We start from the raw sequence: 19,778 nt of genomic DNA, 5'->3' as shown, positions 1-19,778 counted from the left end.
ATTTTTATTTTATTTTATTTTTTCCCAATGACTTTGGTGTGTGGCCTAAAAGTTCCTTTGCAATCCATCTGGCTTCTCCCTACTTCTCCCACATCAAACTACTTTTCCACTCATAGTCTGAATCAGGCATCCTTGCTTTGTCTCTCATTCCTGGCCCAGGATCTTTGGACTTGATGCTCTTTCTGTCTGGCTTAAATTTTCCTTTGTTCCAAGGATTGTTCTTTCTCCTCATTTAGGTTTTAGCTCAAATGCCATTCCCACGGCAGGCCCTTCCGGATACCCCTTCACTCTCTGGGTACTAGGAACTGGCACAACCTGAGTTATTTCCTGGAATCTTCTCAGCCTCCAATGCAAATAAGCCTTCTCATGACTACCCCAAACAGATGGCCAGATATGCCCAGGAATGTGTGGATCATGTTCACAGCCAAATTGGGAGTCTCACTCCTGTAATGTAACTATCAAAGGTAACTTGGTTTAATCCCAGTTATTTTTGCGTTTGTTAAAGCTGAAGCCCAGAGAGGTAAAATAACTTGTTCTGGATCACACAGTAATTAACTGGCGGCAAGACTAGAACTGGAACACCTATTCCAATCACTGGGCCAGTCGTTGGTCTGCCGTGTTATATCATCATCCTCACGTTCCATCTTTCTCATTAAGCATGAAATGATCCTTCCTTTAGTTTTTAAAATTAACATTAGAAAAGGAGTTCTGTGGGGTCAATGCATACACATTGTACGGAATTATTTTAGCTCGGTCACCTTGATATAAATTAAGTTGTTAATTTCTTTCTGGCGACTTTATCAGAGAGGTTAAGCAAGTAGGTATTTTCCTAAGACCTTTATATTAACTATATTAATTCACTATATTCTTTCACTGAGAGTTTTATTATGTATTTTATTCATAAAGACAGGTTGAGATTTTAAGTGGCTTGGCCAGGGTGTTCTGAACCATTTTTTCCTCTCCTTTTCCCTTTGGGTAGATACCAAGAAAGCATCTCAAGGTTAGACCAGAAAGGGGAAAGTAAAAGTCCAGTCAATCAAGGTATGGGCAAAGATGAGTCAGGAGATATGATATGATAATGTTACATAAATTTAGCTTGTTTTATTTTAATAATCATGTATCCTTTACCCAGACCACCCCTTCCCTCAACTCCCTTGTACAATAACTTGGCTAGCCAACCATCACCGCTAGGGCCATAGTAGTAGTTTCCCAACGGGTACTTGCATGTTGGCAAAGATCATGGACTTTGAATTTGAGCTGTACCACTTACCTGTCTATGAGACCTTAAGCCTCAGTGTCTTCATTTTTGAAATAGGGATAATGTTGTTATCCATCTCAAATGCTTAATTTGAAAATTAAAACATGTAGCATATAGCTTAGCTATATTTTCCCATTAGCTTCCATTTTCCATTACCATAAGCTCCCTCTCTGCCCACATCCCTAATGAAAGGCTCACAGACTGTAAAGTTGGTTCCCCAAACAGAAATCTACCAGGGAAATGTCACCACCTTCTACTCCTTGCTGCAATTTCCTGCCTACTGTGGTCCCACTGCAAAGTCAACTCTCATTGTCCGTAGTTCACAAACCTGAGATCACCCTTTCTCTTCACTCACGTTGCCTTCTTCCCCTTGTTCTCCAACTGAGTCTGGTGTTCTTGCAATGACGTAGGAATGACAATGATGTAAATACCCTAGGGATGTAATAGGACTAAATGAATTAAAACCCACAAAGCCAAACCTCAGTGTTTTTTTTGTTGTTGTTGTTTTGTTTTTAAATTTATTATTTTTTTTGCTTTGGGTTTTTTTTTTTTTTCAATAAGAAAAGGTGGAATGATAAGTGTGACTACCTCATAGGGTCTTGGTGAGGAGAAATGAGTTGAGCCACACAAAGCACTTAGTGCTGCCCCTGACATATTGCCAAGGACCCTTGAAATATTCGAAAACCATGGATTAACAAAACTCAAGAGAAAATGAGAATGGTTTTCCTGCCTTCTGGTCTTTTCGTCTTCCTTAGGGAATATTTTCCTGTGCCCCAGGCAGGCAGTTTTTCTGGCCTTGGGTCTTCGACCATATGTGTAGGCCTGATATAACGTAAGTCTCTCACTCTTTATTTGTGTTTATGAAATTCTAGTTGTGTTAGAAATGATCTTTTTGGCCTTTTTTGCCTCTTTTCTAGATATTCCAATCCATAAGCAGTCTGTCTGGTCTTTGCACCACATATTTGATCTGTAATATTCTATAACTTTATAAAAATCTTTAAATTATATTCTAGAGGGGCGCCTGGGTGGCTCAGTGGTTTAGGCCACTGCCTTCGGCTCAGGTCATGATCTCAGGGTCCTGGGATCAAGTCCCGCATCGGGCTCTCTGCTCGGCAGGGAGCCTGCTTCCCTCTCACTCTCTCTGCTTGCCTCTCTGCCTACTTGTGATCTCTCTCTGTCAAATAAATAAATAAAATCTTTAAAAAAATTATATTCTAGAACATTCTCTGCTCTTTTATAAATTATAAATATCTGCCGTGAAAATCTGACACTCAGAGATTCAACTGAAGTAGCCTCTAAAGAATTTAATTGTTTTCAAATTATTTATTGTGATTGTTCTTGACTTGAAAACTCTAGGACCATTATTCCACATCTCTTGTAGCCACTTGAGAATATTTGTATCTGTTAAGCAAATTATATGAGTCTTTAGAATTTACAAAGGATTTATCAATTATTTTTCTTTAGTTCCACTGACATTCTATAGGAATTATTATTCCTATTTAAAGAGGGGGATAAACAAACAAACAAGCAAACAAACAAATAAGTCAAGGAACTGAAGCACACTTCTCTTGCCCATGACCCTTCTTTTTTTTTTTTTTTCTAATATTTTATTTATTTATTTGACAGAGAGAGAGATCACAAGTAGGCAAAGAGGCAGGCAGAGAGAGAGGGAAGCAGGCTCCCCGCTGAGCAGAGAGCCCTATGTGGGGCTCGATCCCAGGACCCTGAGATCATGACCCGAGCTGAAGGCAGAGGCTTAACACACTGAGCTACCCAGGTGCCCCGCCCATGACCCTTCCGAAGGTCATTTATCTGACATCAGCCAGGGATGAGTGTACGTGCAAGACATTACAGTATGGAGTGCAGTCAAAAATAGTTTACATGATCTTGTTCTGCCTCGATTGAGATGCACAAAAATCTAGAAAAGCGTTTTGACATTCAGAGCCAAAGTACTGCCCCACTTCAGATCACATGCTGAATGACCAAAGAGGCCCTTATGTCCAGCGGGAGCTTGGGAGATGGAGTGATGCCACAAGTGTGACAATATGCTGCAGACCAAAGTGTAAGTCCCCAAAGAGACAGAGGGACTTGGATATATTACAAAGGAAGGTCTTTAGAATGGATTTATCTTAGTATGTGAAGAGCAAAGCTAGAGCTTGCCACTGGTGATCCTGGGGCAAAGTCACTACTGGCCCATAGACGCAAACCAAATACACTGAAATAATGCTCACAGGGAATGTACAAAGGCAAGAGATATGACCTTCTTTCCTACCTTAGAAGAACCTGAAGGGAGGCAATATCATGTTGGTATTATTTTAAGGTGGTTCAGCCATGCTAACGTGGAATTTTCTCTGGCTCCCTCTTCCTGTTTTTCTAACATTGTAGCTCTGCACAGATGAGGGTATGCAAAATTAAAATGCTTAGCATTCACTGATGCCAGGGTATTCCTGCACCAGCCTATAAGGCTTTACCATCGAGAAATGAATCTCCCAAAATGCATCATTTTGCTGCCTGTTCTCCTGTATTTCTTCCTGTGTTACTTTTTGTAATTAGAAATATGGGTGGGTGTGGGAGGTTAGGGCACAGTACTCTGTCATGTCAAAATGCATCACTAATGCAACAAAGTTATTGACTTAATTTTCTTGTCAGTGGAGACCTCCTCTTGGAACAGGGTGTCCAGTGGAGGAGAAATTAAGTGTTATTCTACCTCCCTTTAGGTAAATAGAATCAATCTTTTAATAAGGTGGAGCACAGAATGTTTTCCCTATTCTGGCTCTCATGGCTTCATTGTAAATGGAAACTTACTGCACTTTGTTACCCTAATTTTCATTATACTTAGGGTTTTCTTTCTTTGGTTTTCATAGCCATTCTGTTTTAAGACTGTATCAGGTCTGACTGGCCAAATGATAGTTTAAACCAGAAGAGCCAATGGAAGTCTGAGTAGGAGAATAAAGCAACTTTCTTTCTTTTTTTTTTTTTTGGTCAGATAGACAAATCTCTTGGCGGGGCTAAAGATAGGCTGAAGGACTGAAAGGATGTGAGAAGCTCCTGGTGGGACATGAGCTAAAAATGAGAGATGAATTAGGGCTGTTGGGATAGGGAGAAAGAGGAGAGACAAGAGAGAGACTTCAGAAGCAGCACTGGCAGATGATAATGAGTTTTAAACAGTCTGAGCTGCCTCTGGACATCCATATGGAAAAGTCCAGTAAGCAGTTGAAATTAGATATTGTAAATATTTTTTAGGTATTTCTTCTCTACAAAAACAAATCACACTATTTGTCTTGACTCATGGTTTTTGTAACTTATCTCATTTAGTGGAATCATCAGGGAGGACATTGCTATTCTCACAGATGGGTGGGATGTCCATAGATTGGGATGTTTGGATATAACCGCATAGTTATTTCTTATAATGCTATTCTTTTTCTTTCCATCAGTTTCTGCCCCACTTTGTACTGAAAAGAATTTTAGACAGAATATTGTCTGCTACATCTACAGAGTGTTGTAAACGTTTCAAAGCCAAGGGCACAAATCTCTGGAAGCAAAAATACACATCAACCAGGGAGTTGCAAATCTACACAGCCAAGGTATGGGCTAAAGAGGCATTGGCTGCCCTTAGCTGCCTCTTTGTAGCCCTCCAATTTCTAGTGGCTAGAATTTCTGGGTGGCCTAGTGGGTGATACTGACATAACATAAATTTCTCGAGTGCTCACTGCATTCCAAGCATCGTTCGACCCTTCATAGGCATTATCACATTTACTCTTCTCAATAACACTATGAGGGAGATATTTCACTATTCTGGTTTACTAATAAGAAGACTTCGACTTCTAGAATTTCAGCGGGCTGCCAGTGACCCAGTGATGGGACCAGGACTTGGTCCCATCACCCAGACCTGCCACTTTTAACTAGTGCATTGTGTTGTGGAAACACATCACTTTGTCCTGGATGGATGGGATTCCTCCTTGCATTTGTTTCTACTGACTTGGCTGTGAATGCATTTTAATAATGAATGATATGTGCAGGAGGAAGAAAACCTGCCCAACAAACCTCAATGTTGTATTTTTCATTAAGTACAATGTTAGTTGTTTTCTTTTTTTCTCCCTGTTACTCAGACATGCAAAGACGACAAAAGACTTGCTGGTTCCAAGGAGTAATTTTTCTTAAACCAAATAAACCTGAAAACAAGAGGAGGTGCTTTATAATTCAAATAGAAAACACTGTGGGATCCTTGAAATCCTCACTTTTCTTTGCTAGGTTATACAGGAACTAGCTGAAGGGGGAATAAAGTTTGTGGGTCTCTGAGATTGATGGGGCACAATAAAGGGACTGGTTGACATCACGGTCATGCACATCAACAGCCTGGGTTGGATCACAGGAAGCACCCAGTAAACATAGCTGTTATTAATATTGTCATTGATATTGTTATTAGATAAATTAATCACCACATATGTCCTTCCATATTATATTTCCTTACATTATTTAGCATATCAATACAGAAAAAAGATTTCTGTTCTGTTTCCTTATTTGATACATTGTCTTAACGTCTGAGGAGGGAGCATATAGATGAATAAAAGTCAAATCTCCTTATCAGGGAGAAGAAAAAAAGATCATTGATCTTTTCAAGATTTCACCTTGTTAGATGCCAACGACACACATGACAATTTCCCATTCATAATACGTATAACATTTATAAGACCTTGTTTTGTGTCTCCTTCCCAACAAACTTTTAGGCTTAGATCATGTCTAGTCAGAGCCAGTGTTGTATGCCTAGGACTCAACACAGGTCTTAGTAGCTAATAGAGACTCAATAAATATTTGTTCAAGGAATGAATGAGTAAGGGAGAAAATTGTGAAGTTTTGAGCAGCTTTTGAGAACAAAGTGTAAAATATCTGCCCTCAAAACAAGCAACTTGCACTCTAATTAAGTAGTTGACATTAATACAAAAAGTTAAGTAACAGTGCATTTTAAAATAATACTCTAAGGCAACAATTAGAGAGAAGTAACAAGGAACCAGATGGTGAATTACCAAGGAAATAATTCTATCAATAAATTTAGGGAATTTAGAATTTGAGACAAGACTAATGGGTTAAATTTACAAAAGGAGAGAATATCCAAAGTTTCTTTACATTATTATTTATTTTTCAAACTGCAAGAGTATTTCATGCTTGTTGAAACACATAGCATGTGTGTTACGCTAAGTGAAATAAGTCATTCAGAGAAAGACAAATGCCATATGATTTTATTCATATGTGGAATTTAAGAAACAAAACAGAGGGAACATAGGGGAAGGGACAGAAAAATAAACTAAGATGAAAATAGAGAGGGAGGCAAACCATAAGAGATGCTGAACTCCAGGAAACAAACTGAAGGTTGCCGGAGGGAAGGGGTGTGGGGGGATGGGGAAACTGAGTGGTGGGCATGAAGGAGGGCACCTGATGTAATGAGTACTGGGTGTTATATGCAACTGATAAATCACTAAAATCTACGGCTGAAACTAATAATACAATATATGTTAACTAAATTGAATTTAAATAAATAATTTAATTAAAAAATCCATATAACATGCGTAAATACGTACAGAATAAAGATTATAAAGAAAAAACTAACGATCTCACTTTTCACTATGACTCTTCCCTTTCCCGACCCACTTCTCCCATGTAGCCATCATGAATAGCTTGGTATTAACATATTTCTCTGTATTTTTTCTGTTTATTTATGCTTTCTTCTAAATAGGATCATATGCATATGACTCTCCAAGAGATATTCTTTATATACTAAAACATGGAGATCACACCTTCCTCAGAGGTCTTTCTCGAACTCATTATTTTTGGCAACTGCATGATATTTCTTCTGGGATTTCCATCAGTTTCATGATGATACACTTCCAGATTGTTTATGGTTTTTGTTTTTGCCACTACAAACATTCTCATATATATGAATACACGCACATGTAGATACATTACTTCTTACAGATATTCTCATAAAATAGGTTCCCTATGGTAAAATGGAAGATGTGGGTTCTTTAATCCTTATTGACAGACTAGCTTCCAGAAATGCTATAGTAGTTCGTGTTGCCAGAAGCAATGACTGAGTGCTCTCTGCATCTATGGCATCTTTGAATGCTATTAGTCTTTTTAGATTATTACTAAATCTGATGGCAACATAGGATAATAGACATTTCCATATGTACTTTTCTGACTAATAGTGAATATGGACAATATTCATCTATCATTTGTTATTTATATTTTTAGATTATCTTTTTATTTCCCTTATTATCTTTTTGCAAAGGCTTTTCACATGTTAAGAATATTAATTATCTTCTATGTCTTAGTGCTTGATTTTTTTCCTTGTCTGTCATATATTTGTTTATAAACTCGATATAGTTATGTGACTTCTTTTACCCATAGAGAAACTTTTAATTTCTCTGTGGTCATCTATGTCTTTCTTCTCTTTTATGACTTCTGCTTTTTTCCTCTGGAGAGTTGAACTTCAAACAGAGAGAAAAGCCTTTCAATGGGGGCATGAATTGAAAGGACTTTTAATGAAAAATGAATAAACAAGTTGTTCAGGCATAGAAGGTTATGCAAGTCAATGTCAGAAAATAACACCAGAAAGTTGCGGTGATGTCAGTCTCTGAAAAGCCAAACGCTAGACTAACCAGTTTGGACTTGGCCTATAAACACAGAAGAACTGCTGAAATGTTTTGTCATGAAAATGTGATTTTATAAAGAACCATCTGCAAGACAGCTTGAAAAAGTGAAGCTCAGATCTAAGGTAACCAGTATTTCAATAATTATTCATTTAAGAGACACTATTCTAGGCACTTGGAGCCACCAGTGAATAAAACACCATGAAGACCATTTAGGGAACACCTGCAAGGAAGGGGGTTAGAGTATGAGGACGGGGGGAAGTAGAATAATGGCAGCAGGGATGAGAGGGAAAAGAAAGGATGGATGTGAGAAAAAGGAAGACTCAAGGTGGGAGTTCGGATGGAGGAATAGGCAAAACTGATCTGAGGACTGGGCCTGGGAGATGAGACTATGGCGGTGACACTGGGAGACATGAGCAAATGTCCCAGTAATGTATTGGGACACACGGGCAAGGAGGAAACAAAAGCATGGGGTGGAGGGCAGAGCAGAGTCAGGCTGGCTGCCCTCCAAGGTTAAGAGCCTTCACACCTCTCTTGGCCGGCTCAGGTCCATTCATTAATCAGCCATTTGTGAGAATAACATTTTAATCAATGACTAATTTATTTCACTGCAGTAAGTTCACATTTATCAATCTTCACTTTTAGGGTGTTATTCCTTTCTTTTTGAAAACCTTCCTTGAGGAAGTACCTGTTGCATCTGAGTGGCTGTGCCAAGTGCTGGGGATACAAAGGAAATAGTGTCTCCTCCCTGACCTGTCCCACCATCTGACCTGGGAAGGCAGGTGGGGGCTGGTGTGGAGGTTATGAGGTACAAGCGCTGTTCCCTTCAGGGAATGAGACTAATCCTGATGGTTGAACAGGGAGATGGCAGCAGGACAAGTCTGCACTGAGCAGACTCCTGGGGAGAGGAGGGCAAATGTGAGCCAAAACCATAGGGATGCATAGTTTGGACAGAAGATACAAATCCACACGAAATTGTATGAGAACGTTTTAGGACCAGCCTACCCCCATCCAATGACAAATTTGTATTACAGTTTATTTTCTTTTATCACTTACCTGAAGATATAAACTTATTCTGGTGGAGCCCAATGCAAGGGATCCCATTTACTTTTTCCTGAGAAAGACGAGGGAAGCGTTTCGGTGTGCGCAGGTAGGGGCAGGTGTTTCCTGCTTTATGCTTCCCCAACAGCTGCTCTCCAGCACTTATCACAGTAGTCCTTATGCTTCCGTGCCCATCCTCTCCTGAGGTTTCCATCTCCTCAGAGGAAGGCTCTTATTTTCTTGATCTGTGTCTACTAACTATACTAGTAAGGAAATGTGTTTGCCGGCGAAAGAAACCAAATACAAACCAAGCCTAAACTGGTTAGTCAAACAAGCGAAAAGAGGAGAGAAGGGGACTGTGTAGTCTCCATAAGGAGGAGGGAGTCAAGCTGCACTACATCCGGTCTGGGGTCAGGGGCTCAAGACTCAGTCTTCATACCTTGGTTCTGCTTTCCTCCATAATGACTTCATTTTAAAGAAGCTTCTCTCTTCATGGTGGTAAGGTAGATTCTGACACTTCAAGAATCTTCTGTCCTCTCTGCTACCCCTGCAGAAGAGCAAGCCACCATTTTTGGTGAAAGTTGTAACTGCTTGAGTTATGGGAGAGGCTCATCTACAAATGGAGACTCCCTTACCGGTCTCTCTCTTACCGGTCATGTGCCCACTGCTGAGCCAATCACTGTGGGTTAAGTTCAAACCACATGGACTAAGAATAAGCAAGTGTGGTTTCCTATGGGGATGTGTGGGGCTGTTACTGGAAGCACAGATGGAGGATACCAAGAAGGTAGAAACTGTAGGTTCCCACTCTACACTTAATATTTAGTGGATGGATAAAAGCCCACTCGGTGCACAGGGTTTCCTCTGCGAGCTCTGCCATCAATAATATCATTTAATCTTCAAGCAACCCCATAAGAAAAGGGTAACTACCTCAGTTTTCTAGTTTAGGAAGCCAAAGCAGAGAGAGTACTTTTTAAGTATAATATTAAAGAGCTGCGGAGATGTGGGATTTGAGCCCAGGTCTCTGTGACGATGAATGAGTTTGCTGGAGCTACCATAACAAAATACCACAAACTGGGTGGCTTCAACAACAGGAAGTCATTGTCTTGCAGTTTTGGAAGCTGGAAGTCCAAGGTCAAGGAGTCAATAGATTTGGTCTCTTTTTGCTAAGCCCTCTCTCCTTGGCTTGCACATGGCTGCTTTCTCATTGTGTCCTCACATGGCCTTTTTAGGGATTCGTGCATTCATCCCTTGCATCCTTCTGTGTGTCCAAATTTCCTCCTCTCATAAGGACACCAGTCGGATTGGATTAGGATTGTCCCAACAGCCAGAATTTAACTTCATCTCCTCTTTAAAGGCCTTCTGTCTAAATACAGTTGCATGATGAAGTCCTGAGAATAGGGCTTCAACATATGAATTTTGGGGGTGAGGAAACGATCCAGCCCATGACAGACCATAAAACTCCAGTTCTGCCCATCGCACCAAGCTTCCAAAGACCTGTGGTTCCAAAGGCTGAAACCCTTGGCAAACTGCATCTTGGTTGAGAGCAGCTTTCTTCCACAGAAGAGTCTCCCTTGGACAGCTTTTCTCCTTAGAGACAGGCAGTTTCCTATGGACTGACATGAACTTGGTTCTTCTGTAACCATATCCCTGCTGCAGGACCAAAATAAACATTTTTCAAGTGCTTTAAAATTATTAGAAAAGGTGTTAATTGTTTTATAAGGAGGGTCTCATTTCATGCACTCTCATCATAACAGGGTGAGAAAGTGTTGGGGAAGAGCCTCAGAAAATCTCTTAAAGGACCCCTGCCCTACTGTCATAGAAAGATTTTTTTTTCTCTTCATAGAGCATAATGTTTATTATTATGTTGTTTGTTCTTGTTGTTGTTAAGCCAGGTTAGCCAAGGTCTGGGTCTCTCTTGACCACAGATCAGTTGCCTCATGGTAACGAAGATGGAAGTAATATCTACAAATCATTCTTTTAGAAACCACGCTTGCTCATTTTTTATGCTTTCACTAAAAGATATATGAAGAAAAACCCCTCAGTGTCTCAAAAGAGGAAAGAGAGCCATGATGAAATGTCACCACGGGCCCATAATCTCTCCGCAGTTTATGACCACTGCTCTCTTAGAGGGTCAGAGAGCCATGCTTGCAGAGGCCTGGTTTTAATTACAGATCACCTTCTCCTGATGGCACCTGTTAACTAAGTGGCTGGTACCAGTTCTAGGGTATAAGGCCTTTGGAGAGCTGAAAAATCCCACCTTTGGGGAATGGGAAGCAGGAGTCTGGGTAACGCTAAAACATTCCTGGCAATGTTTGACAGGGAAAAAAGGAATTAAGAAACCTTTTTATTGATTTCTTCCTCTACCAGCAATTTCCAACACAAAGCTATCATGATGAATCAAAATACCATGTATCTCAGAGTAAGCAAACAGCCCTCCATTTGGGAGACTAAACAGGCAGGTACTCTAATTCTTTCCATTTACAGAAAAAACAGAAACTTTGAAAGGTTCATACCACACCCAAGTTCACAAAGCTGGAAACGGTTATAATGAGGGATTAAATTCAGGATCTGTAAGATCGAAGCCCATGGATTCTACTGACGTATCACCCCAGCTTCATAGGAACTACAGTCTTCGGTGAATGACCAGTGGACCTGTGTCTTCTTCCAGCCACTGTGGTCTTGGCAGTTTCTTGATTTATTAGTAGTCCTTCCAGAAGAAAAAATGGAATTTTTTCATAGAACCCAGGTTTACTCCTCTGAATATCTGTTCCTCTTTCTAAGTGCTCATCTCTTTTTTTATAATTTATATACAGCACAGTAGTTTGGGCTCAAGATGATCAAAGTCACAGAACTCTATAAAGGTGACTTTAGCAAATCCCTGTGGCCAAGTTGAACTGAAGATTGACATAATGATATTATGTGTACATAGAGAATGTTCTCACCTTTTTGAGATTTGCTGAAGTATTTAAGGAAGCTCTGTCATGATGTCTGTAATTTACTTTTTAAAAAAAATCAGTAAAAATACATAGATGAAGCAATAGCAACATGTTAATTGCCAAGTCTCAGTAACAGGTATATATTAATTTCTATTTATCTTTAATTGTGTGAAAATGTACTTAGTATACATAGTCAAGTACAAAAGTAAGTGATGATTGCAGGATAAGGATTGTGGTAATGAATAGAAAGGAAGGTTTGGAAAATATGTCATTTCTGGTGATGATGACAATAATTATTCTTATACCTCCCTCTGTTCTCAGTAAAAGAAGAATAGATAACTTCGCCAGGCACCAGGCACTGTGCAGAACACTTTTCATGCATCGTCCCCATTATGCCACAATAATCCTATGAAGCAATGATTATTTTTTTTTTCACTTAACGGATGAAACGGAGACTCAGAAAAATGACATAACTTGCTCCAGAGTCCTCTTCACCAAAGGAAGTCTCTCCTTTTGCCTTAGGGAGAGCTATGGGGGAATGACTGAGTTGAAAGAATTCGGGATGCATAGAAAGGTAGGGAAAGGCACAGAGGGACTGATAAAGTAAGTGAATGGAGAGAAAGCCAACAGAGTAGGTCCTGAGGAAGGCTGAATATTTCAGTGAAAGGATGAGGTTGTGATCAAGGAAGTCAAAGTTAGTCCATTGTACCACCATACTGATACACCTGGTATGTTTGAGATGTCCAGGGAATAACTGATATGACTAGAGAGCTTTCCAGGAGTGAGAACGCCATCGGCAAGAAGGGGTAGCTAGAGATGGGAAGGATATATTTTAGGGAAGAGTCCTAGCTCCATTAACAAAGCACTCCATACCACGTACTCCACTCAGTTCTAAGGCTGATCAGGAAAAAAATTGCTAACAACTTTCCCCTAGTCCATAAGATTATTTTGGCAGTGGGAAAAGTACAGATTCTAGCAGATTTTCTTTAGCATTTCCGAAACTAATTCGCTAATTTTTAATAATTGCTTCCTTTGAGCAGGGGGTACTGACCTAGGTTTAGCTATTTCATTTCAAAGTAGAATTTAATTTTAAAAGACTTTTTGCTTGTTTGCGGCGGGGGGCGGGGGGGGGGAGCTTTACCTGAGAAAAATTGGTCAACTGTGCGCTCTGTTGGAATTCTGCTGGAGAGATTATCCCAGCAAGTGGGTGGCCGGGGAGGAGGGGGAGTGCGAAACAAATCATTTTTGTAAAATTGAAATTAGTTCATTTCAATGGATAGCTTTTCATTTAATTTTAAAATGTGAGTAGCTATTTTTTAAAAAGAAAAAAAGAAAGGCTAAATTGCACGACGAATCCAATGAAATATTGCCAAGAGGATGAAAGCAGACAACTGTAAGCCATGTGGGGGATCCTTTCCATAGCTTGCTTTTATACCTCTCTTCTGTTCTCATTAAAGCAAATTCCAAAGATCAAATGATTCCAGGACACAAGCTGAAGGCAAGGGTACAAGTTGTTTACTTCATCTCTGCCAGCAGCCTGCTCACCACCAGGCTCGGAAGCAAGCACAGAGACCAGAAGAATAATCCCATTTTCACCCTCCCAGGTCTCCATCAGGAGCCACCAGGGAGCAGTAGATGACAAAGTCACTCATCCAGCTGCTTTCACTTAGATACTGGATTGAAAATGAATGGGAAAGCTCATAGGATGGGGTGGGGGACAGAGGAGAAATCATGACGGCACCAGTAGTTCACATTTGTGTGGTTTCATGATTCACAAAGTGCTTGCCATCCCTGCCTGCATTTGATCTTGCCCTTTAGTGAGCAGACCGTGCATCTTTGGTCCCATCCTACAGAAGAGCAATCCCAGACCCAGAAATGAATCTGTTCCCTATCATGGAGTTTGTTCAGAGTATGGGCTTTGAAGGCAAAGGCCCTGGTTTGAACCCTGGCTTTGTTACTTGCAAGCTAGGCGACCCTGAGTAGTTACTTCACCTTTCTTTGACCTGTTTCCTCATCTGTAAAGCAGAGCTAAGAATAGTATGCATCTCAAAGGCTGTGGTAGAGACCAGATGATTGGATGCTTATCAAGAACTAGGAACCCCTTTGGCACTTAGTATTCTGTAAACACTACCACTGCATTTGTAAAATGCTTTATGGCTCACAAGATATACCCCGTTCAACTGTATTTATTAAGCATTAGAGACAAACACTGTGTCAGATGATGGGGATGCTGGAATAAATCACTCACGACCCCAGCCATCCCGCAGATCACAGATGAGTATAGGAACAGCACAGAAAAAATGGGCTGACTCAGTAAAAAGTTCATTATTTTCAACAATGAAGGTAATTAAACAGACAATTTAGGTCAGCCTAGAAGTGTTAGAGATGGCTCCTTAAAGGAAAATACTTTTCTAATTTTACCGTTCCTAAAATCCCTCTGAAGAAGATGGTATTTTGTTCATTCTACGAATGAGTAAATCAAAACTTAGAAAAGGTCAAGGACTTCCCAAGTTCCCTCAGCTAGTGAGTGGCAAAGCCAGGTCTCAGTGACACCAAACTACTTCAAAGATACATTCCCTGTGAATTAAGTCATTGAGATACTAGGCTATTTTTTTTTTCCTGCCCCAACATTTTTCTTTTTCTTTCTCTCTCTTTTTTTTTTAAGATTTTATATATTTATTTGACAGAGAGAGATGAGAGAGAGAGTACAAGCAGAAGGAACAACAAAGGGAGAGGGAGAAGCAGGCTTCCAACTGAGCAGGGAGCCTGATGTGGGGCTCAATCCCAGGACCCTGGAATCATGACCTGAGCCCAAGGCAGATGCCCAACGACTAAGCCACCATCATTTTTCTCTTTTCTTTATTTTTTGTTAAGATTTTATTTATTTATTTGACAGGCAGAGATCACAAGTAGACAGAGGCAGGCAGAGAGAGAGAGAGGAGGAAGCAGGCTCCCTGCTGAGCAGAGAGCCAGATGTGGGGCTCAATCCCAGGACCCTAGGATCATGACCTGAGCTGAAGGCAGAGGCTTTAACCCACTGAGCCACCCAGGTGCCCCTCATTTTTCTTTTTTAAAAAGAAACAAAGACAGCCATTTTTTCTGGATCTCCCCTTTTCCCCCCTGAAAAATTTGGCACGATGTCAAATATCTAAACTCCAAAATCTGCTAAGGGTCCCAGAGTCCTAGACTGGAAGGGACATTGTTTATTGGTAGGGATCTGGAGGCACAGAGATAACACATCCTAGTTGAATCCTAGTTCTACCACCCACAAACTCTATGATAATAGGCAAGCAATTAATGTCATCGAGTCTGTTTTTCCACTCATAAAATGGCACAATAATAGTTTCCACCTTCTAGAATTAGCAGCGTTGGCACACATTATAATTACTTCATAAACATTTGCTACTAATTTTATCTAAAGAAATGCTACTTAATCCATTCTCTTCACCCCTCTGGTCTGATCACACAAGTCATCTGTGTGTTCTTTTTTGAAAGCTTTCTCCAGAAGGAGACTTCAGAGCCCCACATGTGGAGTGTTTTAATGCTTGACCAATCTCATGACTGGAAATCGAACTCTTCCATACTTGGCTAATGCTTTCATTTAGATATTAATATTCTGCTCTCAGAAAAAATAGAGAATGGCTGAATGAATGACATCTGGATGAATGAATGTCATTCTCTGGATGAATGAATGACATCTCCACGTTCCCTCGCCCAAACTGTCTCATCCAAGGTACTTCACTTTGCCTTTAGAAGTCTTCTTTCTACTTCTTTCCACTGGTGACAGAGGACTCCTTCCTGTCTTGAGACTGTGTGTGAATATGCAGATAGCTGGTCATAATGGTGTGTGTGTTGTGCTCTTTAGTTTCAAAGCACATTCACATACTTACTTTGTTGATCCTAAAACAACTGAGAGAGGTAGGGAGGGCAGGTATGAAGTCCACATTAAGGATGAGGAAAAGTAAAGAGTAACAAGAGCTACCATGGCACAATTACGTTCCATATCTTGTATGCATTTTATCTTATTAAACTTCTTACAAGGGCCCTCCTTTGGTAGGTCTTATTAGTTCAGTTTGCAGGAGGGGAAAATGAGACTCAGAAAAGGGTGTCCCATACCCAACTTTCCCCAGATAACGAGTGGTCAAGCTGAGAAAGGCCATATCCATCTTACTTCAAAGCCAATAAGCTCAATCACTGACTTTGGAAGTTTTGCTCAGTCCATCAGTGACTGACATGATGTGAAAATCCAGGGCTCCTGATTTACAGTCTAGGACATTTCTCTTTCCTTTTTTTTTTCTTTTGTAAGATTTATTTATTTTAGTGAGAGCATGTAAGTGGGGGGGGCTAGTGGGGGGTCAGGGAGAGAGGGAGAGAGAGAGAATCCTAAGCAGACTCCCCACTGAGCACAGAGCCCAACTCAGGGCTTGATTCTATGATCCCGAGATCTTGATCTGAGCCGAAATCAAAAGTTGGATGCTTAACGGACTGAGTCACCCAGGTGCCCCCAGGACACTTCTGTTAAGGCACTCATTCAATTCTTGACTGGACAGGTGCTAGGGCTAGACCCATCTATGACCAAGACAGTCACTGCTCACACAGAACTGCTTTGCATCCCCATTCTTAGCTGTCTTCTGTTCTTAGCTTCCTGGTTTATGCCTACAATTTGGGGACTCTCAAGCATGCAGTCAGAGAGTAGTAATTTACAAAGGATAAATTATCATTTATATATTTTTATGTATTTAGATAATTATATAAAATATATATTTATATTCTTTATATATATATCACACATCAATATACATGTTTATACATGTTCATGCTTCCAGAACTGGTCAAATTCTCCAGCAAAAATAAAGATTTGTCATACCAGATTTATATATATATATTTTATATATATTTATATATGTGTGTGCATATGTATACACACATATAATGTTTATGAATATATATGTATACACACAATAGAATATTACTCAGCCATAAAAAAGAATGAGATCTTACCATTTGCAAAAAACATGGATGGACCTATAGTGTATTATGTTAAATAAAATAAGTCAGACAAAGACAAATAGCATATGATTTTGCTTGTATGTAAAGTCTAAAAAACAAAATAAATGAACAAATAAACAAAAAGTAGAAACAAATGCATAAATACAGGGAACTTGCTGGTGGTTGCTAGAGGGGAGGGAGGTAGGGAGATGGGCAAAATGGGTGAAGGGGATTAGGAGGTACAGACGTAAAATTATGAAATGAATAAATCACAGAGATGAAAGACATATCATAGGGAATATAGTCCATGTTATTGCAATAGTGTTATATGATGTCAGATGGTGGTTACACAATCAATAGACTTGTCAGATCATTATGTTGCACACCCGAAGCTAATGTAATATTGTCAACTACACTTCAATTAAAAAAAAGAAGATTTGTCAAACCAAATAAAGTTCTCAGAAAATCGCCAGCAAAGATACGTCTTTAAACATAAAGTTAGTAGGTTTGAAAATTGGGAATTTCTTGCAGAAAATTTGAAACTGCCTCCCACCCCCACCTCATACACTGAGGGAAAGGGGAGACAAGGGAAGAGGCAGACCAATCCAGATTGGTGGGTGGTAGTGTTAATAAGCAGGGGAAGTTACAGATGAGGCTTGTCTTCAGTGGTGGTAGGACAAGGTCTGCACACTTGCCTGCCAGAGTCTCAAAAGTTTATACAGAGCTTATCAGTATTCGGTCACATATACCAGCCAGATGTCTCAACAACACTTCACTCTCTCAAGGCTGTATCCTTGAAATGGCTCCTACTATGGGAATGGTGGACAGCTTGTATGTTTAAGAGAGGGGATGGGGCGAAGAGCTTTTGATTGATTGCACAGGTCTAGTTCACAGGTCAATGGGCAGTCACATCATCTCAATGATCTCCCCCAACAATGTGGAGAAAATGACAAAAGATACTGGGAGTGTCCTCTCTTTCCCTGAGTGTCCAGTCCATGGGAGCCTGTATACACATAGTCACATCGGAGTTATAAGGCAAGTGCTGGACTGAGGAATGAATTCCAACCATGTTCACCACCATATCCTGGGGAGGATGTGTTGTGTTATTATTTGAGCTGCTCCACTCTTTCATTTTCCATTTCAAAAGGAGATGATGGTGAAAAGGGAGATCCAGGAGAGGACGGGAAACATGGCAAAGTGGGACGCATGGGGCCAAAAGGTAAGTGCAATGACATGAATTTGATGCTCTAGTATTAAAATTGCTTTCCTCTTCTGGCCTTGCCCTGGAAATTAGCAGCTTTCGTAGCACCCTCTGCTCCAAAGGTGAATGAAATGTATTTCAGACATGCATTTGCTTGCCACCAGAGAGCTTCTGTGACATTGACTGTCCCCAAGACTCTATTCATTTCTCAAGCTGCCTCCTTAGGGTGGGCAGGAGTGGGACACTCCAGGAACTCTAGGCAGTAGCAGTCTCCAGAGACATCTAAGAGACGGTGAGTTTTAGAAACACGGCTGGGTTGATAGCTGTGTCTCTTCTCAGAAGCCACTGCTAAGCAACTCATTTTGGCTCACCTAGAGTGTAAGGAGAACAATAAGAAGGAACAGAAAGAAGTTGTCTGATCCCTTGACTTATTCACCTATTTCCAAAATCTGTCAGCTAATGGCAGGGCATGGCAAGAGCAGAGCAAATATGGGAATGACTCAAAGGCTGTTGTGATGTTTAAGTGTGTGTCTTCCAAGCACTGGACGTATTTCCTGCCAACTACTACAAGGTGGTAGCCCTAGACCACAGATTTCAAAAACTTTAGTATGTTAAAGAGAAAAAAAAAAAAGACTCACGGGTCTTTGTGACCTCAATCTGAAAACTGCTGATTTAAACTCTTCTTATTCAATAAATATGTACAATATTCTATAATTATATACAATCAGTTGCAGAATTATCATCACAGAGATACAGCTTTATAACCGGTAAATGTTTTTTAGGTTATCATAGAAAAAAACAAAATTGATAACAATTTTGGAGGAACTCAGTGATCCCCAATTATATATATATATCTTATAAAAACTTGGTGGAACAATATCTGATGTCCCTTTGATCACTAGGTTTTATGACACGTTCCCTCCCCTTTTTAAAAATGGCTAAGATAGTCAATTTTAGGGAGGAAACAGAATCCCAGAATGAAGCCAAAATAAATGTATAGAGGAACAGAATTAGAATAAAATGCAAGAATTCTTCCACTCAGCCCTTTATTTGACCTTTAGATTAAACATTCTCTGCTATGGACCTTTTAGAAATATTGTGTTGGTAAGCATCTCAATAACACTAGGTCCAGGATTTTCATACCTACGCACATTTAGTTTTAATACATACACTATAATGTGATTAAAGTAGATGAGGAAGCCCAGGATATATGTCACATGCTACAGTTAGAAGAATGCACTTTTTGGTATTTCCTTCAAGTGAATATCGTGCATTAACCACATCTTCAAAGGGAATATAAAACCTTAGGATAGAAAGATGACATGCTTTGGGGCGCCTGGGTGGCTCAGTGGGTTAAGCCTCTGCCTTCAGCTCAGGTCATGATCTCAGGGTTCTGGGATCGAGCCCCGCATCGGGCTCTCTGCTTGGCGGGGAGCCTGCTTCCCTTCCTTTCTCTCTGCCTGCCTCTCTGCCTACTTGTGATCTCTGTCTGTCAAATAAATAAATAAAATCTTTAAAATAAATGACATGCTTTGCTTTTCAGGAATTAAGGGGGATCTGGGTGATGCAGGAGACCAGGGCAACATTGGCAAGACTGGGCCCATTGGTAAGAAGGGTAAGCTGCATTTTCCTTTTCTCCAGTGGCAATTTGAAGCAAATCACGCATACCTTGATATATTCTGAAAGGTTCTATATCATGAAAATGA

The 19,778-nt window shown here is 40.2% G+C and overlaps 1 protein-coding gene across 1 annotated transcript in view; it reads left to right on the top strand.

The window, feature by feature from the left end:
• Window positions 1-19,778, top strand: part of COLEC10 (collectin subfamily member 10) — a 40,404-nt gene that overhangs the window by 4,064 nt on the left and 16,562 nt on the right. Inside the window, exons 2-3 of the mRNA XM_045997877.1 lie at window positions 18,019-18,090; window positions 19,616-19,687. Of these exons, the coding sequence (XP_045853833.1) occupies window positions 18,019-18,090; window positions 19,616-19,687 (144 nt within the window). The remainder of the gene's footprint in view (window positions 1-18,018; window positions 18,091-19,615; window positions 19,688-19,778) is intronic.

Source organism: Meles meles, chromosome 1, assembly GCF_922984935.1.
Source record: "Meles meles chromosome 1, mMelMel3.1 paternal haplotype, whole genome shotgun sequence".
In the NCBI taxonomy this organism is placed as follows: Eukaryota; Metazoa; Chordata; class Mammalia; order Carnivora; family Mustelidae; genus Meles; species Meles meles.
Note: the sequence above shows the minus strand (reverse complement) of the source record. Positions and strands in the feature narration are given on the sequence as shown.